Source organism: Temnothorax nylanderi, unplaced genomic scaffold (genome assembly GCF_030848795.1).
Source record: "Temnothorax nylanderi isolate EJ_2023f unplaced genomic scaffold, tnyl_v1.0 TNYL_tig0081_pilon, whole genome shotgun sequence".
In the NCBI taxonomy this organism is placed as follows: domain Eukaryota; kingdom Metazoa; phylum Arthropoda; class Insecta; order Hymenoptera; family Formicidae; genus Temnothorax; species Temnothorax nylanderi.
The window spans coordinates 632,890-658,542 of record NW_027249143.1 but is presented as its reverse complement, the minus strand read 5'-3'; the positions used below and the strand labels follow the sequence as shown (position 1 = coordinate 658,542).

Below are 25,653 nucleotides of genomic sequence, written 5' to 3'. Positions count from 1 at the left end.
AGGTAACAGCAGAGGTCGGATTAAAGATAACGAAATTTTCGTTATCAACGCTCAATCTCGCGGCGGTTAATTGTGATTAAGCTATATATATTAAGCACAGTTTAGTCCAAGTTTTTAATTATTATCTCGTTAAGTTTTTTCCTCTCGCGCTATCTAGCATATTAATTAAATAATCGATTCGCCCAGCATCGTTTAAACAAAATACTTGTTTAATTTTTTAACTGCGAGCGACGAGCGACTGAAAAGTACCGTACAGAACTTTTGTTGTCGGCTGGCGCTGGTTGGCGCGGCCGAATCCGCCGAATGGCGCCCTCGCGGCTCGCGGCCGGCCCGGCAACCAACAGCGACGGCGTACGACGCCGGACGCGTATAAGTGGCGCGCCGCGCGCCGGTCGCGCACTCGCGCAGTCAGTTTCGTGAGTGTCGACTGGCGTGGCGTGTGGCACTTGGCACGTCGGGCAATGTTCGCGCATGTTGGTCGTATACTCTTGTGCCGCGAATCTTCCCGTCTTTCTCTCACGCTCACGACGCCGACGTCAAATTGACAATTCTTCGATCGCGTTGCGCTCCGCTCCGCTCCACTTCGCTTTGCTCCGCTCCGATTGCGACAAAACGGTCTCGCGACTGTGAATGGTAGACGGTGGACGGTGGACGGTGGACGGTGGTCGGCGGACGACGGCTACGAGCTATGACTGAGAGCGCGACGCGTCGTCTCTCGGCCGGCGACGTCTCGTCTGCCGCGCTAATTGCGTAAGCTCGTCGTGTAGTTGCTACACGGCGTCGCGCGTCACGGGACGTCGATGAAGGAGGTGTCGACGACGGCGCGCTCGAAGCCAAGCGCCTCGAAGCGTCGAGCCGAGAACGAGAACGCGGAGGCGGAGGTGGAGGCGGAGGCGATAAGGCGGCAGACGACAGGGCGGTTGACAGTTGACGTTGACAGTCGTTAGTAGCGTGAAGAGACAGAAACAGAGAGAGAGAGAGAGAGGAGCTCCTCGTCCTCGTTCTCATCGTCGTTGTGGGTCGTTGTGGGTCGTGGGGCGCCGTGGGGCCTCGTGTGCGGGTGTGCGTGCATGTGCGCGGGTACGGGCGACGGGCCAGCCGGAGCCGGGGTTGAGGAGGACACAACGGCGACGGACGACGGCGGTTATTATCGCGGACGTGCGACACGATGACGGCGATTCTGGTCTCCGTGGCGGAGCTCTCCAACATATTCTCCGTGCTCGCCGTCCTCATATGCTTCTGCGGGGTCTTCCTCTTTATCATGAGGTACGTGTATTATACGCATACCTTGCCTGATGCCCGACCGTCTCATTCTCCTTCTCCTTCTCTCTCTCTCTTTCTCTCTGCTCTGCTCCGCTCGCTCGCCGTCGGCTCTTCTGTTCGCGCGCGCATCCGCGTCAGTCGCAGCTCGAGATAACGAGCTGGCGAAGATGGTGCGCGTCGTCGGGCGTAGAGAAAGAAATAAGTATCCGTCTATGTCTATCCGTCTCGATCTATTTTCCAAGTGACGTCACGTTTCGCAACGAGATTGACGCGAGGTTGCGTCAGTCGATGAGAGACGTCACGTTTCGCACGCCGGTCTCGAGTCTCGAGTCTCGAGTCTCGAGTCTCGAGAAATCGCGCGATCGCGTCATCTAATTTTCGGTTCGTCGCGACGATCCGGAGGCGGAGGTTAACGCTCGCGCGTCTTTCGCGACGCGTGATACAATTCGACGAATACCTCGGAGACAGCTTCGTCGATCGCGAGTTGTGACTCACGACAGTCACGACTCGCGACTCGCAACACTCGTGACCGGCCACGCGACCACGCGACCACGCGACCACGCGGCCACGCGGCCACGCGGCCACGCGGCTTGACGTTAGACACGGAGCTAGGACGTTAGGACGTTAGACGGAGACGTCTCCGCGGCCCGCGCCCGCGACCTTGAGTTTCGTTCCTCGCGACGCGACGACGCGGGCGACGAATCGGCTTCTCGAGTAAGGACCGAGAGTGTCGCGCAACATATTTTATATGCGTTATATTGCATTATTAAGCAATATGTATTATGCGCATTATAATGTTCTTAGCACGCGTCAAGGAAAACAATCGAGGCCACTCGAGTGCGATAAATCAAAAGGAAATCGCGACTTTAAAAAGAGAAAAAAAATCTATTTATTCATTGTACTTTATTCGCGATTCATTCTGGAGATCTGGAGAAAAAGAGAAAGACTCGAGTCGCGCGGGAAACCTCGGCGCGGCGCGGCGCGGTGCGGCGCGACGTAGCGTAGGAAAAAAGACAGACTTCGGTTCGGCGTTGCGTTAAAAGCGCAATGTTTTTAAAGCGGGGTTTTGCAGGCCGTCCTGTTACCGTTACTGTTTAGTTTAGTGTTTTGTAATATTCGATGGCCGACCTTCCGTAACGGCCGCCTGACAGCTAACAGCTAACAGCTAACCGCGGCACTCGGGATAGCTCCGGAAGCGATAAATGACGTCATATATGTATAGCTGCGCCTTGGATCTTGGATCCGGTCGAGAGAGAGAGAGAGAGAGCCGACGACGTGACAGTCGCGACTCGCGATCGAAATCGTAGGTCGCGGAAATGCGTCGGCAAAGGGCCGCGTTCGATGTCGTACATCCCTTATTTCCTAACGTAGGGTTCCGATAATCTAGCGTCCCGCGACCCGCGACTCCCGCGGAAATTCTCTCTCGAGCTTGAGCCTCGCGCGCTTCGCCCGGTTGATGATCTTGGCGGAAAACGCCAAGACTTACGCGAACGCGAGGTTTTCTCCGAGATAACGAGCGTATCAATGGTGTAATGAAATCACGCGTAAACGAACGTGCGTCTTATTCCTCTGCGAAACGGGATTCCGGGGGTTGTGTTTGTAAACTTTGAAAATTTTCGAAAAGAGTCAGAGGGGAAGGGACCGACGCGATGCAGCGACAGGGACGGGGGAGGAATTTTTCGCGGCGCCACGAGACAAGCGAATCGCACGGCGATTGAGAGAGAGAGAGAGAAAGCATGTTTTTATTTTATTTGATTTTCTCTCTCTCTCCTCTCTTTACGGGCGACGCAGCTGAGAGCTGAGAGCCCGAGAGCGAGAGGTTTCGAGAGTCGACAGAGTCGCGGCGAGTTCCGCGCTTCGAGAGACAAGTAGACGAGTAGACGACGGCGCGGTGACGAGACAACGACACAACGAGCGATAAGTATCTCTGATTTTCTCGAGTGACGCAGCCACTTTCGTGGCTTCGTGCTCGGGGTCTCGAAAGTAGGCACGAAAGAGTCTCGAAAGCTAAGTCGCACTGTTTGTAAATCGTGAAACTCTTCGCAATTGCGAGCAGTAAATTTCCCCTCGCCTCGCCTCGCCTCGCCTCGCCTCGACTCGCCTCGCCTCGCCGCCGTCGTCGTTATCGTCAGCCTCGTCATTCGTCATTGCCGTCGTTGTCATCGTCCACGTCGGCATCCCGTGCTCTTCCTCTTTTCCGGCTTCCGCGAATTGCCGTTGTTGAATCAGGAATCAGGACGGAGCTCTCCTTATCAATCAAACGGAATCAAACTTATTTCGAATCCACGAAACGCCTTCGAAGTTCGACGCTCCTTCTCACATTTCGCTGTTGAACCGAATTTTATGACTCGACTCGACTCGACTCGAATCTTGCTGCGACTTTCTGCGAAATTCGCAACGCAAGGCTTTGAATTGCTTCATCAAAATGGTTGCCATTAATATCGTGAGGCCATTAACACCGATAATTTTTCGTGTGTAAGAAGGGAAATTGCGTGTCGTGTCACAAGAGCGGGATACTTATAACATACCACGTTAAATTAACACGATTCTTTTACAAAAACAGCTTCTGTCGAGCGAAAAGAAATGTTGGCAATTTTTCGCGTCACGGTAGATTTATTGCAGAATTAAAGAGAATCGATGCAAAATTCGAATCTCAACACATCGGGTACATATATGATACATTGTGAGAATGATATATTAATGTTTACCGAAAGAATCGCGTTAAAGGAAAGGATTATTAATGTAAATTTTACATCCGGCGAAGCCGAATTTTCTTCTTTCTTAATCCTTCGCATTTTGGTACGAAGATTGTTTTGATTTTATCCTTGGCAATTATGTCATCGTGGGGTGAGGCGTCATCGATTAGATTCGCGCGATGTTTCCCAACATGGCGAGTTTCGAATCGCGAGTCAGAACGATCTCTCGATCCTGACCGTCCGTGTCTGTGATCCGTTTCGTCGAATTACTTTTGTCACAATAGAGCACGTGCTCCTTCATCGTCTCAAGGCCGCAAGGTCACTGACAGTGACAGCTCGACTCGGCTCGGCTCGGCTCGGCTCGGCTCGGCTCGGCTCGGCTTGCTTTGGTTTCGAACTCGACTCGGTGGCAACAGCCGGTCGTTCGCATATTAATCGCATGTTAATCGTTTAACTGTGAACGATCGTTTTCATATTTGCTCCGTGTCAGTTTCTTCTACGTCTCGTCGTTGTCGTCGTAGGTTTTGCTACGTTAGTCGATCATCGCATCTGATCCCGTTGATCGCCTTGCCGATTCCAAAATTATCGGTACCCTTTCGATGAAACCGCTCTACATCTAATTCTTTTTTTTTCACGATTCCTCGATTAACCTATTTGTCAAGGATTAACGGGACTCTAATTGCGATGAGTTTTTGCGTTTTTCTGTTTTTTCCAATTTCTGGAATTTCTAATCAGAAATAAGAATTATTTTTGAACGATTATCAATGATTATCAGAGCGTGAAAAACACTGTTTAACAATAATAATTTCGTTTTCTTCAGCGCATGATTAAAATAAACGTACGCGGAAATCTGAAGAAAAAAACAGATTATTGTCGGTGTATTATGGTGTGTGTGTGTGTGTGTGTGTGTGTGTGTGTGTGTGTGTGTGTGTGTGTGTGTGTGTGTGTGTGTGTGTGTGTGTGTGTGTGTGTGTGTGTGTGTGTGTGTGTGGGTGTGTGTGTGTGTGCGTGTGTGTGTGTGTGCGTGTGTGTGTGAGAGAGAGAGAGAGAGAGAGATCGCACGCACGTGTATAATCCATAAAATGATAATAGCTTGATCAAAGTCCCGAATTTACAAATACTATAATAGCTGTCGAATGTTTTTAACAATTTGTCGGATTGAAACGATTGAATTGACGGATAAATCGCGTTGGCATAATTACGAAGATTCGGCCGTGCAGATGATCGATCTCCGGCTCGTCGCCTCGTCGCCTCATCGGTGAATCGATCGATCGATCTGAAAGGTGCATTTCATCTATTACAGGAACATGATGGTGTTACGCGTTCACGGCGACGACCTGATGTTCGGCGGCGACGGCGGCGGCGGCGGCGTGATAACGCATTCGCCGCGCATACCGCAAATGGAAATGATGAAGGTCCATATTCCCTTCACCTTCAAGCTTCACGAGAGCTTCAAGAGCACGTACGCCGGTAAGTCCTCCGCTTTATGCCTTTCGTCCACACGACCACACGACCACACGTCCGGCATCGCTCAGGTCTGATGTCTGATCCCATCCCCCACGTATGGCGCTAGCTGGGCTGGGTCAACCACGGCGAGGCCCGTGGCCCGTGGCCCGTAGCCCGTGGCCCGTGATTTATAACTGTTTGCTTAGCCGGCTTAGCGCGCCATGTCGCAAGACTCCTCGCCTCTTGTAACAGATTTCTTATGCTGTTTTCTTCATGTTACGGGGACTCGCGCGTTCCGCGAAAATCTACGACATGGAAATGGCAGGCGCGAAGAAAGATCGACAATAGGTGAAAAAATATATATGACAAAGAGTTAAGAAACTCAATTTTCATCTCCCTCCGTCTCTCCTTTTTTCCACATTTTTTCCGCACATTATCTTTAGTTTATTTTTAAGTAAATGTTTAAAGAAAATTTAACAAGTAAAAAATCATGAGCGCATTGTTGGATAATAAACTGTTGAGAAATCTTCGTTCCGCATTCTGCGTTAGAAGAGAGAAACCGTTCTAACGGAGTAACGCGTTTCCAAATAATATTTGCTACGATACCTCATACGATTTACGATTTCGTCACATTGTGCAATCGTGACGTTCACCGAAAATTAAAAAAAAAATCGCAACTCTCTAATTGGGCAATAAGAACGTAAAAAAATTGTTCGGTTTGCGCAAAAGAGCAGATTCTTTCGCGTATGGGTGAAGGTCGGAGGAGCCGGGAGTCAGCTGGCGATCGGCGGGTCCGGCTGTAGATTGAACATTGAAGGGATAAATAATCGGTCGTGGAAGAAGGAGATGACGCCGATGACGGCGGAACAGCCAGCCAATTCCTCGGCCTGGTCGCGCCGGTCGCGGTGATCGCGGCGGAAAGTGGGTTATCTCGATAGCGCGCGCGCGCGCGCACGCCTAACGAGAAAAAGACGAGAGCGTCGCGTCTAATTGGCATGCCAGGATTGCCAGGTGACAGAGCGGCGCGGCGCGCGGCGCACCGGCTGAATTATGAAACGCGCCACCTTGACCGCTCACCGTTGTCCGTTGTCGCAGTCGGGTCACTGCGAGTCGCTTGACTTTTATCGGCCGTCATTAATCGCGTCCTTTACCGCGCGAGTCTGCCTCGCCCCATTCCCGTTTCCCGAGACCGCTGTCGCTTCTCTCTCTTGTTTGTTCAACGTTTTTTTTTCTTCTCTTCCCGAGCTCCGATGTGCTCGACCGAAGGGCTACTGTTGCTCAATCGACGTCAACAAATGCCTTGACACGTGCGATTTAGCCACGTTCGGCAAAAGGATATTTTTGCGGTTTACTAAATGTATACACATCTTATACATCTATCTATATAAGTATAAAGTGTGTATTTCGAAACATATTTATTCCCGTTTCTCATTAAGGAGGTTGATTGTCGTCACACATTACGGGGCAGGCGGCGAGAGGGGACGGCTGTCGACTCTAAAGAATCAAATTTTTCGACGCGTGAAATAACCGAGTTTTAGCAAATGAATATGTGGAATGCATTTAATTAGCTGTTTCTTAAGGTTTTAAGTCGTTGTTCGTACAGTTGAAACTAAAATGAAAAAATACGTTGTAATGTGGCAATATGCTGTTTTATTTTTACAATTTCTTGATAACTATATGTAGACAAATTATTTCAGTCTTCGTAAAAGTTGTTCCTAAATATGTAAAGAATTATTTGCATCTATTTTCATTAAATTCTCATCATTTTTAATATGCTTCCGAGAGTTACATTACAGATGTCGTAACATTTTTGCTATGTCGCTCATGCCCGTGTATATAAGAGAGAGATCGAGTATAATTTCAATAATTAATTACTCGACAACCATGCGGACAATTGTCTTCAACGTCATTTAGGATGGACGACAGATTCCCATAGACGAATATCCTCCATAAATTTCGACTAATTCTTATCATATTGATTTGAGCAACCAACCTTCTTAAGGTGACCCTTTCCTTTTTTCGAGTTGCGAGATTTTTATCTCAATTTCTATTCCTCTCTCTCTCTCTCTTCTGTCCTTCTTTATGTTGAGAAATGAGAGGAAAACAATTTGGGTCAGTTGCGTCAATTTAGGGATTAATCCTATAGTGGAATCGTTTTGCCGAATCGGATTACGCGGCGTCCTCGAAAAAGAAAAAAAAAGGAAAAAGAAAAAAGAAAAAACCGAGACTTTGTCGAGGAAAGAACTTGGCGTAACCCTCACGGTCACCCACGAGAGCGGAATTCGAAACGCCGATCGCCCTTGATTCGTAGTACGAAGCTCGATTCTGTGCATGGAAGCATCGACATTCGACATGCAATGTTCGAAGTATGTACATTGGTAGATATATAGGTAAATAAACGATTCCGTTTCGAATCAGTATCCCTGAAGTTTGTAAAACCTGAAATTTCGCGATTGTGCGTCGTGTCTACCTCCGGTTTTTTTTCTTTTTAATCGCTTTCATAAACCTTTGATTTCGTCGATATTACTGCTATTATGTTTGAATATCAATATAATGACAAAATAAGACAGATTCGTAATTTCGTACTTTTATGTATGTGTTTCACGAAAGAAATTACAAGATGTAACTTTCTTTCATACGTGATTTTTCCCTTTATAAGATACGCCTTAGAAGTGAGATTACAAATCCGTTTGATTTGACAATATCAATGTTCCCTTAACATAACAGTAATAATAAAATGATCGGTGCTATCGAAAAGTTGTGCATACATATATATACCGGCGTATACACATCACGACGCCGACGTCACGCCGCTTTGTGTTAATCGATTTTTATTTTGGTTATTACATAAACTCTAAGAATACATATATACATATGTACATGCACAATATATACGGTATAAGGTATAATATACATATAAACGCGGTATATAACGGTATATTTCAAACCATTCCCAATATCCTCGCTTAAAATGATGCATCCAACAAACCTTATCCATCCAATGTGCAAATCAATCAAACCTTACCTGAATACAATATACTGCATATATGTATATACTTATTACTAATGCAATACTTGTTTTTCCAAGCTAATATTATCTTCGTCAAAGAGAAGAAGATAATCTCCTCGCAATTCTCTTTTCGACTGTTCTGTATACTTTGCCAAACATTTGATTTTATTTAAGGAAATACTTAAACATAAAACCGAATCTCCTGTTCGAATCGGCAATATCGGCATACCAGCCAGTTCCCCCCCGATGCGATATGGCGAATATATGGGGCGTTCCTCGAACGAGTCGCGGCGCAGGTTACGCAAGTTGCGTAATTGCGTGCGCGTGTCGCAACTGCCGGGCCCCCGAGATGTTAGCTGTGTGAAGTTGGCCCCCCCACTACTGAAAATCCAATAATGGGCACGGGTACACCGGGACATTTAGGCCGCGGCCTATACCTCAAATTCAACCTAAAGTCTGACCTGAAGCTAGTTTCGGCCGCCTATCAAATGTTTACAGCAGGCGGCCTAAATAATTTAGGTCGAATTTGAGGTATAGGCCGCGGCCTAAATTCAGGGTGTAAACCTAGCCAATAACTATTACCATTCGTTTGGTGGTCGTTTGGTGGTGTTTGGTAGTCCATTCCCGATGATTGGTAGTCAAAACTGTAACTAATAATGCGAAAAAAAGACATATGCGCGTGAAGTTAGCCCCCCCCCTCTTGTAAAACTCGGCTTTCCAGACTGCGTATATCGTTATAACTGTAAGCATTCGTTTGGTGGTCGCGTGCTGACGTTTGGTAGTCCATTTCCGATGATTGGTAGTCAAAACTGTAACTAATAATGCGAAAAAAAGACATATGGGCGTGAAGTTAGCCCCCCCTCTTGTAAAACTCGGCTTTCCGGACTGCGTATATCATTATAACTGTAAGCATTCGTTTGGTGGTCGTGTGCTGACGTTTGGTAGTCCATTCCCGTTGATTGTTAATCAAAACTGTAATCAATAATACGAAAAAAAGACATACGCGCGTGAAAATAGCCCCCTCTCTTGTAAAACTCGGCTTTCCAAACTGCGTATATCGTTATAATTGTAAGCATTCGTTTGGTGGTCGCGTGCTGACGTTTGGTAGTCTATTCTATTTATTGTTAGCTAAAACTGTAATTAATAATACAAAAAAAGACATACGCGCGTAAAGTTAGACCCGCCTTTTTTTTATTTGGCTTTCCAGACTGCATATATTATCAAACCGAACAAGTAACATTTACTTTACCAATAAATAATTAACCTGCATATATTATTATAACTATAAGAATTCGTTTGATGCATTTAGTAATTAAAAATATAATTGTTAAAGAAGACAATAAAATATATATGTGTGTAACTATGCGTTTCATAGAAATATTCTTGTACGATTGCATGTTTAATTATAATCATTAATATTTATTTAACAAGCATTTTATGATGTTTGGTAGTTAATTTTCAATAATTAATAATTAATAATTAAATACATATGGATCAAATTGGTGTAATCCACTTCTAACATCAAAACATTTTTTCAAGCTTTTTCTATAATAAATCGATACAATAAAATAATATAAAAAGTTTTTTTAATTCTTCTTGTAGTCATATTTCATAGTTATTTTTCGAAATGTCAAGTAATATATAATCTTTTAATTTTTAGAATTGTAGAGCGTAATTAAAATAACGACTAATTATGTTTTGTAATTTTTACGACTATGCACATTTAATAATTACAAAAAATATATAATCATAAAATACTCGTTAAATAAATATTAATGATTATAATTAAACATGCAATCGTACAAGAATATTTCTATAAAACGCATGGTTACACACATATATATTTTATTGTCTTTTTTAACAATTATATTTTTAATTATTAAATGCACCAAACGAATTCTTATAGTTATAATAATATATGCAGATTAATTATTTATTGGTAAAGTAAATGTTCGGTTTGATAATATATGCAGTCTGGAAAGCCAAATTTTATAAAAAGAGGGTCTAACTTCAGGCGCGTATGTCTTTTTTTGTATTATTAATTACAGTTTTAGCTAACAATAAATGGGAATAAACTATCAAACGTCAGCACGCGACCACCAAACGAATGCTTACAATTATAACGATATACGCAGTCTGGAAAGCCGAGTTTTACAAGAGAGGGAGCTATTTTTTCACGCGCGTATGTCTTTTTTGTATTATCGATTACAGTTTTGATTAACAATCAACGGGAATGGACTACCAAACACCACCAAACGACCACCAAACGAATGGTAATAGTTATTATTGGATTTTCAGTAGTGGGGGGGCTAACTTCACACAGCTCGAGATGTTTTCTCTCGCGCGCGCGCTCCGGCGCGGCGTGATCCATTCGCGATTGCTGCCTTTCGTAATTTGCGCGAGTGAGTGAACGAGCGAGTCGTTCTCGAGCTATACATATCTCTCGATATCCCCAGGTGGATGAGGTGGATGAGGTGGATCGGTCCGAAAGATGCGGGAGATCGGTCATTTGCGATTTCGTCGCTCGCGTCAGTCGTCGTTGTTTGCGAAACAAACGGCGTCGCCCCCCCCCCCCGGCCGCCCCCCGTACATTACATTAACATTGACATTAAAGTCTCTTTCACTCTTGCGCAAATCGCGAGGACGAATCGCGGATATACTCGCGGATCGAATTTACGTGATTGACAACCCGCCTGTTGAACACGTAAATCATGCTCTTCGCTTTCGAATTGCATATTTACACGTGCTAATTAATTGATTCACGCCCGATTGGCAAAGCTAGATTTATAATGTAATTGCGGCGTAATGTGGCGCGGTCTATTTGCATCGCTAATGCGGAAAGGAAAGGAAAGGAAAGGAAAGGGAAAGAATGGGAACGAATGGGAAAGAAGGGGTAGGGGTAGAAATAGATACACACGATACGCGCGAGCGTATCGTATCTATTTAAAAACAATCGCGATTGTATAATTGATAACGGTATCGCGATCGACGCGAGTAGGTGTTTCTCCTTCTAATTCTCTCGTCGTTTCACGATATAACGTGATTGCGCGACGGGAAAACGCTAATTCGATGACGTTCGTGATAAATGGCCTCGGGCTGATTAACGAAGTATGCTTAATAGATCGTAAAGTTCTACCGTCATCTGTCGTAGGTCGTAGCCGTTGTCGTTCCCATGCATGAGACAAAGCTCAATAATAAGACTTGTAATTGCGTGAGACTATTTTATAGTAATTTTTTATACATATTATTGAAATTATATACATGAGAGTAGATCGCGCCAGCGTATTATGCTATTATTATCGTTATTATTATCGTAATGATTAATGAAGAAAAGCTCGGGTGAGCTATCGATGCCTTTCCAGTTAATCGGTTTACGGCTACTTACTTTCCAATGTTGAATCATGCACGGCGAGGCGAATGCGACATTGAAATTCGTTACCACGTGACCACAATTCCGCTCTTCCTGCGTAAGAAGCAGGGAGAAGGTTTGCGCGATAATATATAGGAGAGAAAAAGAGACGGGGTATATCGCGCGCGATTAAGTGTACTCGTGTGTGTTTCGTGCGTTTCGTGCGAGGCCTGCGAGGGGTTTCGGGTTTCGCAATTGGACCGGCGAGATCGAAAATTGCAGATTGCAATTCCGTATTTACCCGTCGGCGTCGATTGCACGATGGAAACGCGTCGAATTCTGAAATATTTTGCTTCTGCAAAGCAAACGCGGCTTCCACTAATATTGAGCGACATTACATAATTATTTGCCAGAATTGCGCCTTGGTGATTGGGAAATGCCTACGAGTTTTCAAATAAATTTTTTCATAATAATTTCGCGAAAACACGAAAAGGTATAATATAATAACTAATAACATACTCGTTCCTCGTTCCGCGATATCGTGACTTTAGAGACAGGTATGGCGCGGGCGTGACGCATAGAAACGGCTCGTAACGTAAAATCCGCACTTGCAAAAGATCATATCGGCATGAGACGAGGTATGAGAGTTAGTAAAGAGAATTTGATATATACGAGCATATTGTTGATTATTAACCTTTTCTACCTTCAAACTTACTTGAAATGGAAGTAAGATTATGATTGTATGTATATCTCGGTCTGAGAAAAACAAGAAGCATTATTATATTATCTTGTCTCTTCCGAAGTAATCTGTGCGCGATGCGTGACGTCAGCACCGTCACAAGACATATCTTCCGTCCGTGTTAAATAATAAAGAAGCAAAGTAGTGAAAAAAATTGCAGAACGTGACATTTCGAGGTATGTATATTGTACTTTGATATCACCTTACCCGCTAAGTTTAATTGCGCAGTCAATATTAATTTATTACATTAACTTATAGGCAGGCGCGTGTTTCTTTTGTCCGGATTCTAAGTTTCCATCTGAATTTTGAGGCTGAGAGGATAAAATTGCGCGATCGCGGCTGGTACTGCTATACACGAACAGTGATTTGACTCGTTCGACGCGAGTGAATGATGATCTCGATCTCGAAAATTTAATCGTGATCCGATTGGCATATAGCCGAGTTTGAATTTCGCCTCGCCGAACGTTCTCGTACCGGGCGTTTCTCGCGGAAGGACGACGGGAAAATCAAAGAGAAGGAGGGGAAGAAAAGGGGGGTGACACGTGCGAGTTGCAGCAACGCAGGCTCGTAAAAACGAGCTTGATGAAAATGTCGCACGCCCGAAAGATCAGATCGCGGATTACGACAAATGTGGGACGCACTTTCATGTTCCATGGCCATCCAGTCGGCCGACCCGGGCGTCCGGGCCCGGGCCCGGGCCCGGGCCCCGCTCCAACTCCCGCGGCTCCCTGTTCTCTCTTTCATTTAATCGCGCCGCGCCGCGCCGGCCGCCCACCCGGTATACGCGATGGTACATACACAACATACGTCTTCGGGAGCGAGCGCGCGGATAATCTGTAAGCTGCGCTCGTAAGAAAACCGAGGTGACGTGATAATGAGGGAACGTCATTTTCAGTCACTTCTATAGCTGCAAATTTGTTTGACGCATTCATCCTTTCTGGGCATTCTAGGCTACTTTATCGGTCGTAAATTAAATAATTATTATACGCAAAGTATATCTCTCGTGCATTATTTTCTACGACAATCGATCTTGTGCGTCGGTCTCTCTCTTTCAGCCAAGAAGGAATTAAAAGAAGCTGGCTTCTCGCGGGTCAAGTTTCAAGTCGAGTCGAGCAGCTCGAACGAAATCGCGTTCTTTAAGACGCGATTTTCAGGTGGAATGTGGAGTCTGATTTAATAGGATCTCGATTCGAAGTTATAAGTAACGAAAACGCGCAAGAATAAGGATCTAACCCAGTTCGCAGCGTATAGAAATTTCGATGCGTCATTACTATGTTCGCTGCGAGACTGTCGGGCTGTCGGTGAAAGGGACAGTTGGTGCGTAATTCGCGTGCACATTCGTGCACGATTGTTACTGCCTAGATAAGTATAATAGATCGGATCACTAGTCGGCCGTGGTTCCGCGTGGATTGTCGGAAAGATTGAAAGAAATGTGGCCCTTTCTCGGAATTTTGTACGGAGGCGTCCTCGAGACTCGAGAGACCGAGCGTCGTCGGATAGACGTTGATAGGCCGTTGTGTAGACGTTGTAGACGCTGCTCTCTTTGCAGACGCGGATAGGTCAGCTCGCTCGATTATCGAATTCCATTACGTAATCGTGGACGGTTGCGCCAGCGACGGTCTGCCCGCGTGTTTGCCGGTTGTTAGAATTGCGAACCCAACCAGTCCGCCGCGCGGCGCGCGCCCGCCTCGACTCTCTCAGCCCTCTCAGGTCTCATATCAGGTCAGGAAATATATCAAAAACTAAAGGATGGATTTTATATATTTGTTTCTCCGTCAATTTCTTACGAGCGAGGATGCTGAAGGCGTCGGACATCGAGGAACGTCAGATAGCTGTCGAGTCTATTTAATCCCAATTAATTTGACCCTGGAATTAATTGAGATGAATGTTCGATGTGTATTCGTATATATTCAGCTTCTATACTGTTCTCTATATATTCTTATGAATTTTTATTTATGGAAATGTGAATTGTTATTCATGAATTTTCTACACTTTTCTGTTTTATCTCCTTTCTTTATATATTTGGACTTGAATATTTCCCTTAGAGCACAGACTGACGAGTGACGAGACGTCGGCTAGAAGCGCTACGGATCCGTATTTATTAGGTCTGTAACGCTTCTCTGTGTCCCTACAAAGTATTTCGTCTGTACGAGCCCGTTCAGACGAGCGACTTGGTGTAGCGCTCATTTGTAGGGCCCCAAAGTGTCTCGTCTGTCTGCGCCCTTAATCTTCTTTCAATTTCTATTCGTAAGTGTCTACAAAGGAGATAAAGGCGTTTCCTATTGCTGATTTTTCAAATTTTAAAAAATTGATGTCAACTTTACCTGACATCTGACGTAGAGAAAGAAATAACCGGTATATGTATAGGCCTATATATAGGCGTTTCATATGACTTTCCACGTGCGGATATTTGACGCTAGATCAAGGATACGATCAACCGGTATCATCAGAAAAAAATTCTCCTTCAAAGAAACAATTCCGAGCCGTAAATAACGACTTAATGAATACCGGATCACGAAGGGAACGTGCGATTCCGCACGTACGCCTTTATAACCGGATCCAGACAAAGCAAGCGAGCGCGAACAAATAGGAACGAACGAATTTGCTTCGTTCTTTGCGAACGAGCTTTAAGGTGGATGTAGACTAAGCTGACAAGGAGAAGCGATTACAAATATTTGTGGAAGAATATAGGAAGTGTTTTTTCTTCGAAATACAAGAGATCGAATGTGTCTAGTTGGACATAGAACACGAATGAATAACTTGCTGCGATCAGGGCGAACAACAATCGCCAACGCACGGCACCGTCCGCACTCACTGCAAGCAAATTGTTCATTCGTGCTTATTCGCGCTCATTGTTTGGTCTGGATTCATCTTTACACGTATAAAAAGGTCACGTAAACGATCGGTAAATAGCTCTCGGCCGGCTGCTGATGATCGCGACGGCCTTGATCGATATACTGCTGCAACAGTGGCAACCGGCTCGGTACCACCGCTCAGTCACGTAGACCGGGTGAGGTACTTTTTTTCTTCTTTCTCTCTGCATCGCGGAAAGGCATTTATACTCTACCAGCGATGTGTTTAACATATAATGATAACATATCTTGCGAGGCTGTGTTAATAATAGCAACGAGAAGTTAGATCAAGTTAATGAAAAAGAGGACAAAAGAGTTAGATCAGTGAAAAGAAACTTGAGGAAATGGACGTTAGGTCCGATTAAGTTCGCGGTCAGTGGACAGATTTTTTTTTTAGGCATGAGGAATCGCGGATCAGAGTAAATAGAAAATAATTATACGGTATCTTAGACTTACAATTAGACGGTTACGTCGATTATTCAATCACGACTCGAGTCGGATAGGAGGAGAAAAGAGACTGGAGCGATTTTCGTGTACACGGATACATTACAAACAAAAAGGTATTTAACATAATTCGTTATACAAAGTATAATATATAGGATATTAATTATATTAAGTACATATAATGTGAAAGATGTAAAGAGCATAGATTAGAGAAGCGTCGTTTGTTAATAAAAACTTTATTATGAAATTTTTTAACGTATAGATATATTCTAATTTGATGCTTTAAATTGCTTAGTGTCGCTTAATTTGTGAAGGAGTACAATCTTGTTGCGAAAATATATAAAAGGATGGCGCTAGATTCGCAGCACGCTGCACGGTTGCATTCCTCTCAAAACCGACGGAATCTGTTCCTTAGCAAATGCAGGCACGTTCGCCCACGTTCGCCGATCGCAAAGAACGGACGGAAAAAAACATAAAACACTGGATAAAAATGACCAAAGGCGAGAAACGATTGGAAGTGATTTACGAACCGGTTTCTTACGATCGCAAAACGGAAACGTGCTCCGCGCGATATTCGGCTTTTCGGGTCTCTCCAAAAGAATCGGCGATGATTCCTCGATCATAGACGCGAGTACGAGCGGATCGCGGATTCGTGCCCACGAAAATCCGAAACGCGCGCGCGTTTGAGATTTCGCGGTACTTAGCGAGAGGCGAACGAAAGTGAAAGCTACCGGCGAGACGCGACGCGATGTCCGGCTCGCGACCCGCGAGTCCCGTGACTCGATTCGACTCAAGTCGAGGTGAGTCGCGGGAGGCTACCGCAACCTAGACTCCAATTCATCTTGTCTCAATCGAATTTAAAAGGGGGTAATTCTCTCGTCCGAGAATAACTGTGCAATCGTTTCCGACGTTTCGTCTCTTTCTCTCTCTCTTTCTCGTGAGATCATCAAGTGATTAGAGGAGAGCGCGGTAGCCGGAGCAAAGTGTGACGCGACCTGGAAACCCTCTTGGTTCCCTTATGCAGTAGACATCTCTCGGAACGAGACTGTGTCGATAGGAGAGAGAAAGATAAAAGTCGAAAGCGTGTTTCTTACGCAATAATTTTTAGTAACCAGCCGTGAAATAACAGCGCCGTAATACCGCCGCCTCCGCCACCGTCCCACCTCGAACTCTCGCCGAGATGCTCGTCGCGACGAGCACTAAGGACGAGACACCGTGGCGCGTACAGCGTACAGCGTGCAGTGTACAGCCACGGTTAGGTCGGCCTTTCGTAAGTCCGGCGAAAATGTCATGCGTATGCGTCCGATTTCGTATGTACAATTATGAATTAAAAAAGCGCTTAACCGTTAGCGCTCGTTTACGCTTGAGATTGCTTGAGATTGCGTTATTAAGTTGAAAGAGCGTCTTTCTACAATTCAAGACGTCATCTTTCGTCACTGTTTAAATATCATTATTAACGGAAAATACTTGAATAGGTCACGTCTAAAGAACGACAAACACCTTTATATAAATAAAATCTCACAGTTACGCCACCGAATAGTTTACTGTCAGATTGTCAAACGCATCTTTGTTCACGCACGGTCAATTTAGCACAACCGGACATCACAAACGCGCGCGCTATTTAGCTTTAATATTATACTACTATTACTATTTACTATTACATTACGCACTATTAACCCCTTGATACACAAAACTGTTAAAAGTTAAAATATGCAATGACAGACAAAGATGCTGACGAAGTAAGCGCAATGAGAGAATCATCAGCATCGCGGAAAAGCGGCGACAATAAAACCTCTTACACGGCTTTTTTACGAGTGGATGGATTTTCCTTTGTCTTTTTTCAAGAAGAGTATATTTTTTCGAAATTGAAAAAATGTTAAATTTTAAAATTAAAATTATAGGAATTAAACGACTTCCACGGAAAGTTATTTCGTCTCATTCCTTCTTCTTCCGTACTTAAATATTTTCGTCCGTTCTTAACACGTTTTCTGTCACGTGATACATACGCCTCTCACGCTGAACTTTCCGTTCAAATCGTTTGATGTTGCAGATGATTTCGCTACTGAATGTAACATAATCATAAAATTATATATCATTATATCAATGCTTAAATATTATGTACGATTATTACATTCTGGAAACATCATTAGATCTTTTTCTCAATAATAAATTTGTAGTCTTGTAAATATTATACGATATATTATGTCACAAGCAAGACTATTAGTCTCCAAGTAGGGCGCGTGTGACATACGAGACCTGAACGGAAAGTTACCGAAAATTGGCAGAGATATTCAGTAAAAAACTTGTTGATAGTGAACAACTACCTGCTACTCCAATTTGCGCTCATTATATCTCTTGCGTTATATCTTAGCCTTTGTAATTGCTAGGTACTTTTCACTCGCAATATCCGCGTTATTTTTGTGTTTCAGTATTTTCATAATTTTCCAGCGGAATCTGTTTATATTTGTACCGTCGCATATTCCATATTCCACATTCCACTCTATTCATACATATACCTATACATTCCATAATTCTAATATATTTTGAATCGCACGATGCATGAACACATCTCTAAAAGAGGCATTCGTAAAATGCCGAATGTACACAATTCGGCGTCCCACGTCGTACTTGACTGCGATTTACCATTAGGCAATTGGAGGGGGAGTGGGGGTGTAGGAGGGATAGGAGGGGGCTCGCAAGATCGCATCCGCGATGCGATCGACGATGCGTTCTCCGGCGCGGCGGCGGAAAAAAGTACCGACGGCTCTTGCAGGATCGTGAATTACGGAGCGTTGCAAAATCCCACGTTTGCGCAATTAAGCGAGCGTCTCGACCGACGTCGCTGAGAAAAGAAACTAAAATTTCGTAGTCGTAGTAATACACCGGTCTCCCGTTAAAGTCTCACGAGTGCGCGCGCGCGCGCGCGCGTTTTGCCTCGTATATCTCGATTGCGCCACGTACCGTTACAATCCGAGCCGAATTATTGCACGACCGTAAACGGGGCGTAAAGCGATCGAGCTAATAAAGCCACTAAAGCATTATGTATCAATGGTCACCTAATCGACCCGCGCTTGTTTTATCGTCCTCTCGTAAAGCAATAATTACCGATTAAACAAACGGTTGGATGAAATGACGATGAAATAACGACAAAAATATATTTGTTCGCTCCGCGTTGATCAGCCCCTCCCCCTCTCCTTGAGCTGTGATTATGTTCGTTGTTGCAGCGATATCTTGAGAACATTACGTTGATCTTGACATTCATGTAAATCTCCACGAGCTTGTAATTCGTTCGTAATATTCCGAGGCGTTTCCATATATGTATATCTTGACAGTCGAGCGATGGATGATGGGTAGTTTGTCGACGGATGATGCTCTTTCCTTCTTTTTTCTTTCTTTAATTGCTGTTTGCGGAACGCAACTTCTGACAGTTTTGACAACGTAACGCGAGAATGGCACTTTCAACACTAACGAAAAATGAATAAAAACCTGAGATTATCACCACTTAAAGTTCTTGGGTTGTAAACGAAATGATACTCGTCTCATATAGAGACGATATTTACATATCTTACATAGGTTAAAGAATCTACTCAGGTAACTTGAACGCTTTGTGATTACTTGCGCAACGACAATATATATAACGATAACGATATTGTCGTTAAAGTTACAGAATTGGGCTACTGGTATTTGAAGTAATCTCGGATCTCTCATGAGATTTTTTTTATCAGTGAAATCGCAGTCCTTTCGACTCAAGACTTGAACATCAGCCGCAACAAATTTCCGATTCTTTCTTGAGATATTTGCAAGTGCATTTCGAATTCCGCAGATATACTCATAGATATACCCGCAGATATACCCACGAGTTTATACATAATTCGCTTAGACCAGTATCGTTTCTCAAGTATACAATATGCAAACTACTCCTAATTCAAATATTCAAAATGATTTGATGAGAATCGTGGATCGTGGCGTAGAGAGTTGTTCTATTCCAGTAGAATTAAAGATCTGGGGAACCCCAAAAACCGTCAGATTTTATTCGATTCACCACCTCTCGGAAGGCAGAGGCAATCTACTGACAGTACCTTGCCATCAACATCCTTCTGTACCCTCTATAGAGGCTGTTCGGAACCGGTGTTAAACTGTAGGTCCTCTGCGTAAAAAGGCGCACCCTAAGGATATACGCAGAAGGAGTGACCATATATATGTGACAGAAGAAGACAGTTAAGAACTGAAGAAAGAGGAATTTTCAAAATAATTTTGACACCACTCCATTATACCATTGTTTTTCTTACAATTTGTAGTATTGGAGTAGTATTCGAAAGACGACGTTTGATTATCGAATTTGATTCGTGTATTCATAAGTTACACATCTATAAACTCAATTCCAGCTCTCTAAAGATAAACGTCTGTTCTCTAGAAGTGGAGTGCGAGGTGTCCAGCCAAGTGGAGTACTCACTGCAGGCGATCTGGGGCGTCAGCATAAGAGAGCTGCATCTAGCGCTCTGGAAGCCTTGGAGCACGTTACGGGACGCGTCACTGAACGGGACCCTTCTACAAGGGCACGCGCAATACCTCACAAAACCGCAAACGTATCCTTCGAGAACCGCGTCGACTTTAAGTCCCGGTAGGACGCGGACGCGCGATCTTACGCGAGTTCCGAGGCGTGAAATAACAGGAAGTGCAATTTCGCGTAATCTAGCAGGCCAGTTAAATCACGTGTGATCTGGAAAACGTCTGATCAGCTCTAGCTGGTCTCCCGTACCGAAGATTTAACGACAAATTATTATATAATTGCGCACTGTTTATATTAAACCAGTTAAGCCGGGAACACGCGAGAAAAAGTCACGAATCGATCGATCACGGTCATTCTCAGTCGGATATTTTCCTCGATCTAATTTATATCTTCAAGAACGCACGACATCGCGATTGGTCGACTCGCTCGCTACTTATTTTTCTTCACATTTTTTACACGTACATTTTTTTCATACTACTCGTATATTTTTTTTATGTTGTTTACTCGTACGTACTTTTCCTTGACCGAAACTGCAGTAGACAGCCACATGGTGAAGAAACGTTGAGATTGTCATTACCGGCCCCGGAACTGGAACTCGGCACCCCTCCGCGGCTCTGCTACCCTCTGGTGATCTTCCTCACTCGAAGAGACAACCGGGATCCCCATCCCGACGAAACCGTGAGTAATTTCTTTACCATATCTTATACATTTTTGTAAAAGAAGAAGAAGAAAAGAAGGAGAAACCCGTCTCATTAATTGATTTTGTTACTACATCATCTCCCGCCCACGTTGATCTCTGTTTAAGGTGGCCCTGGTGAACGTTGTTCACATTAAGGACAGCGTGTGTACGTTGCCGACTTCGATTCTAGCGCAGTATTTGAAGCAGGCAAACGGCCAACTGTCTTGCTTAAAGGTGAGCGCAAGTTATCTATCATTAATCATCGATATCTCTTGAGCGTCTCGAGGACGCGAGAAATTTATATCCCTACTCGGATCATCCGTACATATAATTATCGTGTAAAAAATGATAAAGATGAAAACGTGCACCAAGAGAGGCAGCCGCGAAATTTCTCTCGAAACTCGCTCATTGATAAACGCACCGTGACAATTCGCGCTCGCTATTTTCTCGCAGCAATTGTACCTGGCTACGGGCAACTCGAGCAACTACGATGAGAGTGACGCGATGTCGTCAGCAGGTCTGGGCTCGCCAGCCCTGGCACTTGCTGAACCGTGCAACAACAACGACACCGCCAGTGGTGGCGGCGGTGGTCGGGGCGCTTTGGTGGCGTCCGGTCAGAGTGGCGACCAGGAAGGCGGTTCGCTCTGGAATACCGCTGGCGAGCAGCTCTGCGTCGTCTGCCAGTACTTCCCGTTATCCCGCGCCCTACTACCATGCCGACACACCTGCATTTGCGCCTCCTGCTTCGGCAAGCTCGACCGATGTCCGATGTGCCGCAGCCCGATCAAGAGCTACTTCTGCATACGCAGCGAGGAATATATGCCGCCGGAGAAGGAGATCAACCCGTGCAAGCAACGCCAGCCTAGCCACGGGCCCACCCATTGGCTCCACGATTGGAACGACCGGCTCACCGATTTCCTCGGCTTCGCCCGATAGGAGTATTCACTCCTATCGTCATCACTGAGGTCACACGTCCTGTATGGACGCAAGCGTCAGAATGGTTGCCAGACTTTTTGTTTAGTACAAATTATTTCTGCAGATTTATTCCTATGTAAATCCAAGGTGACACAGTTATTGACGCGGCGAAATATTAAATATCTTGTAATGATTGCGTTCCACAAAAACAGAGGTATTGTATTTCACTTCTTTATTGCTCAAGTTATTTTTAAAGAATGAAGTTTTAGTCCGTCCTAATTTTTCTTATGTAACTTGAAAAAATTACATTTAGTAGATACTTTATTAACTGTTACTTTCATCTCTGATTTACATTGGAATAAATGCATAGAGTTTACAATCGGCAAAACAAAAAGTATCAACCATACTAACACTGACCATATCTTGATTTAGCGTTTAATTATAAGGGAGATGCGGAAGTTCGTAAAGACGTATTCACGAAAAAGACGTCATATGGTCACCCGGTTGTTTATTCGATGTTACACGTGCAAATAATTTTCACATTTTCACATAAGATGTCGCACAATTACCACACATTCGTTTTAACTAGTTTCTTCGATTAAACGGAAATGTAAAAGTTGCATTATTTCTTTTTTTTAGTCAAAATAAGAGTAATTACAAAAAATTGTTTAACACATTTTTTTTCAATTTTTTGTATCACGTATCTTCGAGAGAAAATAATGTTTAAATTAAGATTATTTAGATGTCCACTTGTGAAATCAATCGAGAATTATGTACGATTTTGTCATAGACATTCTCTTTTGGACAATCGAATTACCATCATTTAGTCTCAATCATTGATTATTCAACATTTTTTGACATATGTATATGCACACACATGCGCGTATGTTTACTATTCGGGAAATATATAAATTTGGAAAAAATTTTTCTAATTTTTTATATTCTCTACTTATACATACACGATGTTAATTTTTTTGAAATATATGTATGTAGATTTGAGACATTTCAGAACTAAGCTTTTTATTTTTATCGAGAAAAAAAAGATTTTAAAGTTATAACTTAGAAACATTGTATATATTCTCCCTTCTACTTTACTGTGCGCGTCAGTGGGCCAACTGACCCATCTGAACAAATCTCAGCTCACCCAATTAGAGGAAGAAGCTGACAATGGTAACGAACTTCCGCACTCCGTTTAGGAGACAGATACCGCGCGATGCAGTTGGATCATCGTACACTCGACGTCATTTATGTCTTTGCATATGAAATTAGACATTTCGTTCGGAATCACGAAAGCCTAAACGCAAGTCGAACGTCTCTAGGCAACCGTGATTTTGAATTAAATATTCTTGACAACTTGGGATGCATATAAAGGATTAAATAAAATATTAAATGACAAACAATATAGGTTAGGTTAGGTTACGTAATATTAAATTAATTAAATGAAAACAATTTTGCGGATTTTTTACTCCTGATACAAGAAATACTTAGATGCGATATCCTCGATCTGAGAATGTCTAATTCAAACATAAAGACGTAACGCCAAGTGTATTCATCCAACGATCGGGTGGCCTATTCCAAGGGGAATCTGTAGAGTTGCCTAAATTCGAAAATATGATATATTTACAAATTTCCTTAAAGAAAAAGCACTATTCCTCTCTCTCCTTCCCACCGTGACTCTATCCTAACTGAATAATTGAGAGAAATTAAAATGAAAAATTTGTACGTTTTAATTTAGATAAATTATTCAATTTCTTTTATTTACATTCGATTATAATAAGTTCCTTTGTTTTAATTTTATGCCAAAATTCTAGTTTTTTGTACATCGTCATTTTTTGACGCTTTCTTTTCGAATTATATTATCTGAAAGAGCACCCGCATAGAGAAACCGTATTAAACGTTAAGCAATGCCGAAATTTCGAGGACTGCGACTACGTTTCCCTAATGACCATGTATATATGGGAGATCACACCGGGAATTTTTACTACGTGACGTTTTGTATATGTAAGTACGTTAAATGTAAATACACTATGATAAGCGAAATCTATGGTACAATATGTGTGTGTGTGTGTGTGTGTGTGTGTGTGTGTGAAAGATAGAGAGAGAGAGAGAGAGAGAGAGAGAGAGAGAGAGAGAGAGAGAGAGAGAGAGAGAGAGAGAGAGAGAGAGAGAGAGAGAGAGAGAGCGCAAAAATGCTGTCTAGTTTTGGTGTAGCGAGATTGAAATCGACATGCAAACAATATACCTAGTATGAATGGACGAAGTATGGCTTTGCTGAACTGAATGCAACGAATAGTTGGATATGACAGAGAAGAGAGAAGAAGAAGCGCGCAGACACTTTGTATGCGCGCATACAAAGTGTCTGCGCGAATTGTTTGTTTAGACTACGCATCATTATTGATAATAGATATAGTAGTATTATAAAAGAATGCCACGGAAATGTACAGTACGCGATTGCATGCGGACCAGCGATAATATATTTTTTCACAAGTATTTATTACTTCACCTATCGCAGTCCCACCTAATTCGTTGGCATCTCATTCCTCTGTAAGAAGCCAATGCTACGAGCGATATAGCCCGATCTTATTCTGTATTTAAGATGGTTTCAAATAATATTAAGATTATATCCAGCCAATGTGAAATAATTCTACAATTTCTCAAAATTGTTTACAACGTTTTTGAATATAAAATCGGACTATAAATACCATCCTATTCGTGCTACATCTATTCATGTTACGTCTAAGTCTAGAGCAAATGTAGTTCTACATCCAAACCGGGCAGCATTGTTGTTCTTAACTGTACGAATTCGCCGGTAAGTTGTCCGATACTTGATAGATATATCTATATATATGTACGATTATGTAATACATAAGTTTACTTCTTTAGTAGAGCTCGCTCTCGCAAGAAGCATTTTCTTTGGAACTTTGCACGTACAGTTAAAGTATTATCCGTTTCGCAAATTCTTATACGTTTAGTGGGTATGTGTGTGTGTGTGTGTGTGTGTGTGTGTATGGGCGGGCACACATGTGGCGTTTTTGACGAGTTTTTTAACGTTAAAACGCCAACGAATGTGCGGCACGAAGTATTCGAGACGCGTGAGAGGGAGGCGATGTTAATTCTCTAGATTAGGACCATTACGTTTTAACGCTGTAAATAGATAGACTGTGATAATTTCTAACAGCATCTGCGTGAACACGTTGACTCGTGAACGGGTTGACCAGAGGAGGGACTCGTTTGGGAAAGAGACCTAAAGATGTTTATCTGGGGTGGAGGAGGGAAGGATGGTTCGATCGAAGGACACGAGAGAGCGAAGGCCTTTGCAGTCAATTTATCGTAAAAGAAATTAACACTTTAATTTATGTTCTAAGCGATAAAAAGAAGGCGTAGATCGAATATCTCGATTCGACTCGAAACGCACGTGTACATAATTTATTTAAATAAAATGTATTAGCTGGCATTTTACATACCTCTCGCCCATCCATCATTATACTCTTTATAATCATCGTCGTCGAACCTTGGTGGTTGGTTCAGAGAGAACTTTTGTACCTCGCATAAAGAATTTTTTGTATTTTACAATGATATTTAATGTTAAGGTTTAAACAGTCCCCTTAAAAATTATTCTACGTTGATTCATTGATTTAATGACTCAATATTTGATTTTATTTGACCTTTATAATGCCCTGCGTTAAAACATATACGTTTCACATATACGTACGAAAGAGTTCCAGATAAAAATTCTGACAAAAACAGATG

The 25,653-nt window shown here is 43.3% G+C and overlaps 1 protein-coding gene across 2 annotated transcripts; it reads left to right on the top strand.

The window, feature by feature from the left end:
- The first annotated feature begins 365 nt into the window (after positions 1–365).
- LOC139774479 (cell growth regulator with RING finger domain protein 1) lies at positions 366–25,362 on the top strand. Of its 2 annotated transcripts, none has more exons than XM_071709777.1 (6): positions 366–1,266; positions 5,263–5,429; positions 20,214–20,385; positions 20,849–20,987; positions 21,115–21,222; positions 21,442–25,362. In XM_071709777.1, the coding sequence occupies exons 1-6, from the start codon at positions 1,169–1,171 to the stop codon at positions 21,922–21,924; spliced, it is 1,167 nt and encodes a 388-aa protein (XP_071565878.1). In that variant the 5' UTR covers positions 366–1,168; the 3' UTR covers positions 21,925–25,362. The 2 variants fall into 2 exon arrangements, with proteins under 2 accessions (XP_071565878.1, XP_071565877.1); XM_071709776.1 differs by having other exon boundaries at positions 367–1,266; positions 20,846–20,987.
- The last annotated feature ends 291 nt before the right edge of the window (positions 25,363–25,653 follow it).

Excerpts from the sequence above, each read along its gene's own strand:
- LOC139774479 (XM_071709776.1), top strand. The coding sequence starts at position 1,169 with ATGACGGCGATTCTGGTCTCCGTGGCGGAGCTCTCCAACATATTCTCC. Across the intron at positions 1,267-5,262 it reads GTCTTCCTCTTTATCATGAG|GAACATGATGGTGTTACGCG; the intron begins GTACGTGTATTA and ends CATCTATTACAG. Across the intron at positions 5,430-20,213 it reads CTTCAAGAGCACGTACGCCG|AAGTGGAGTGCGAGGTGTCC; the intron begins GTAAGTCCTCCG and ends TCTGTTCTCTAG.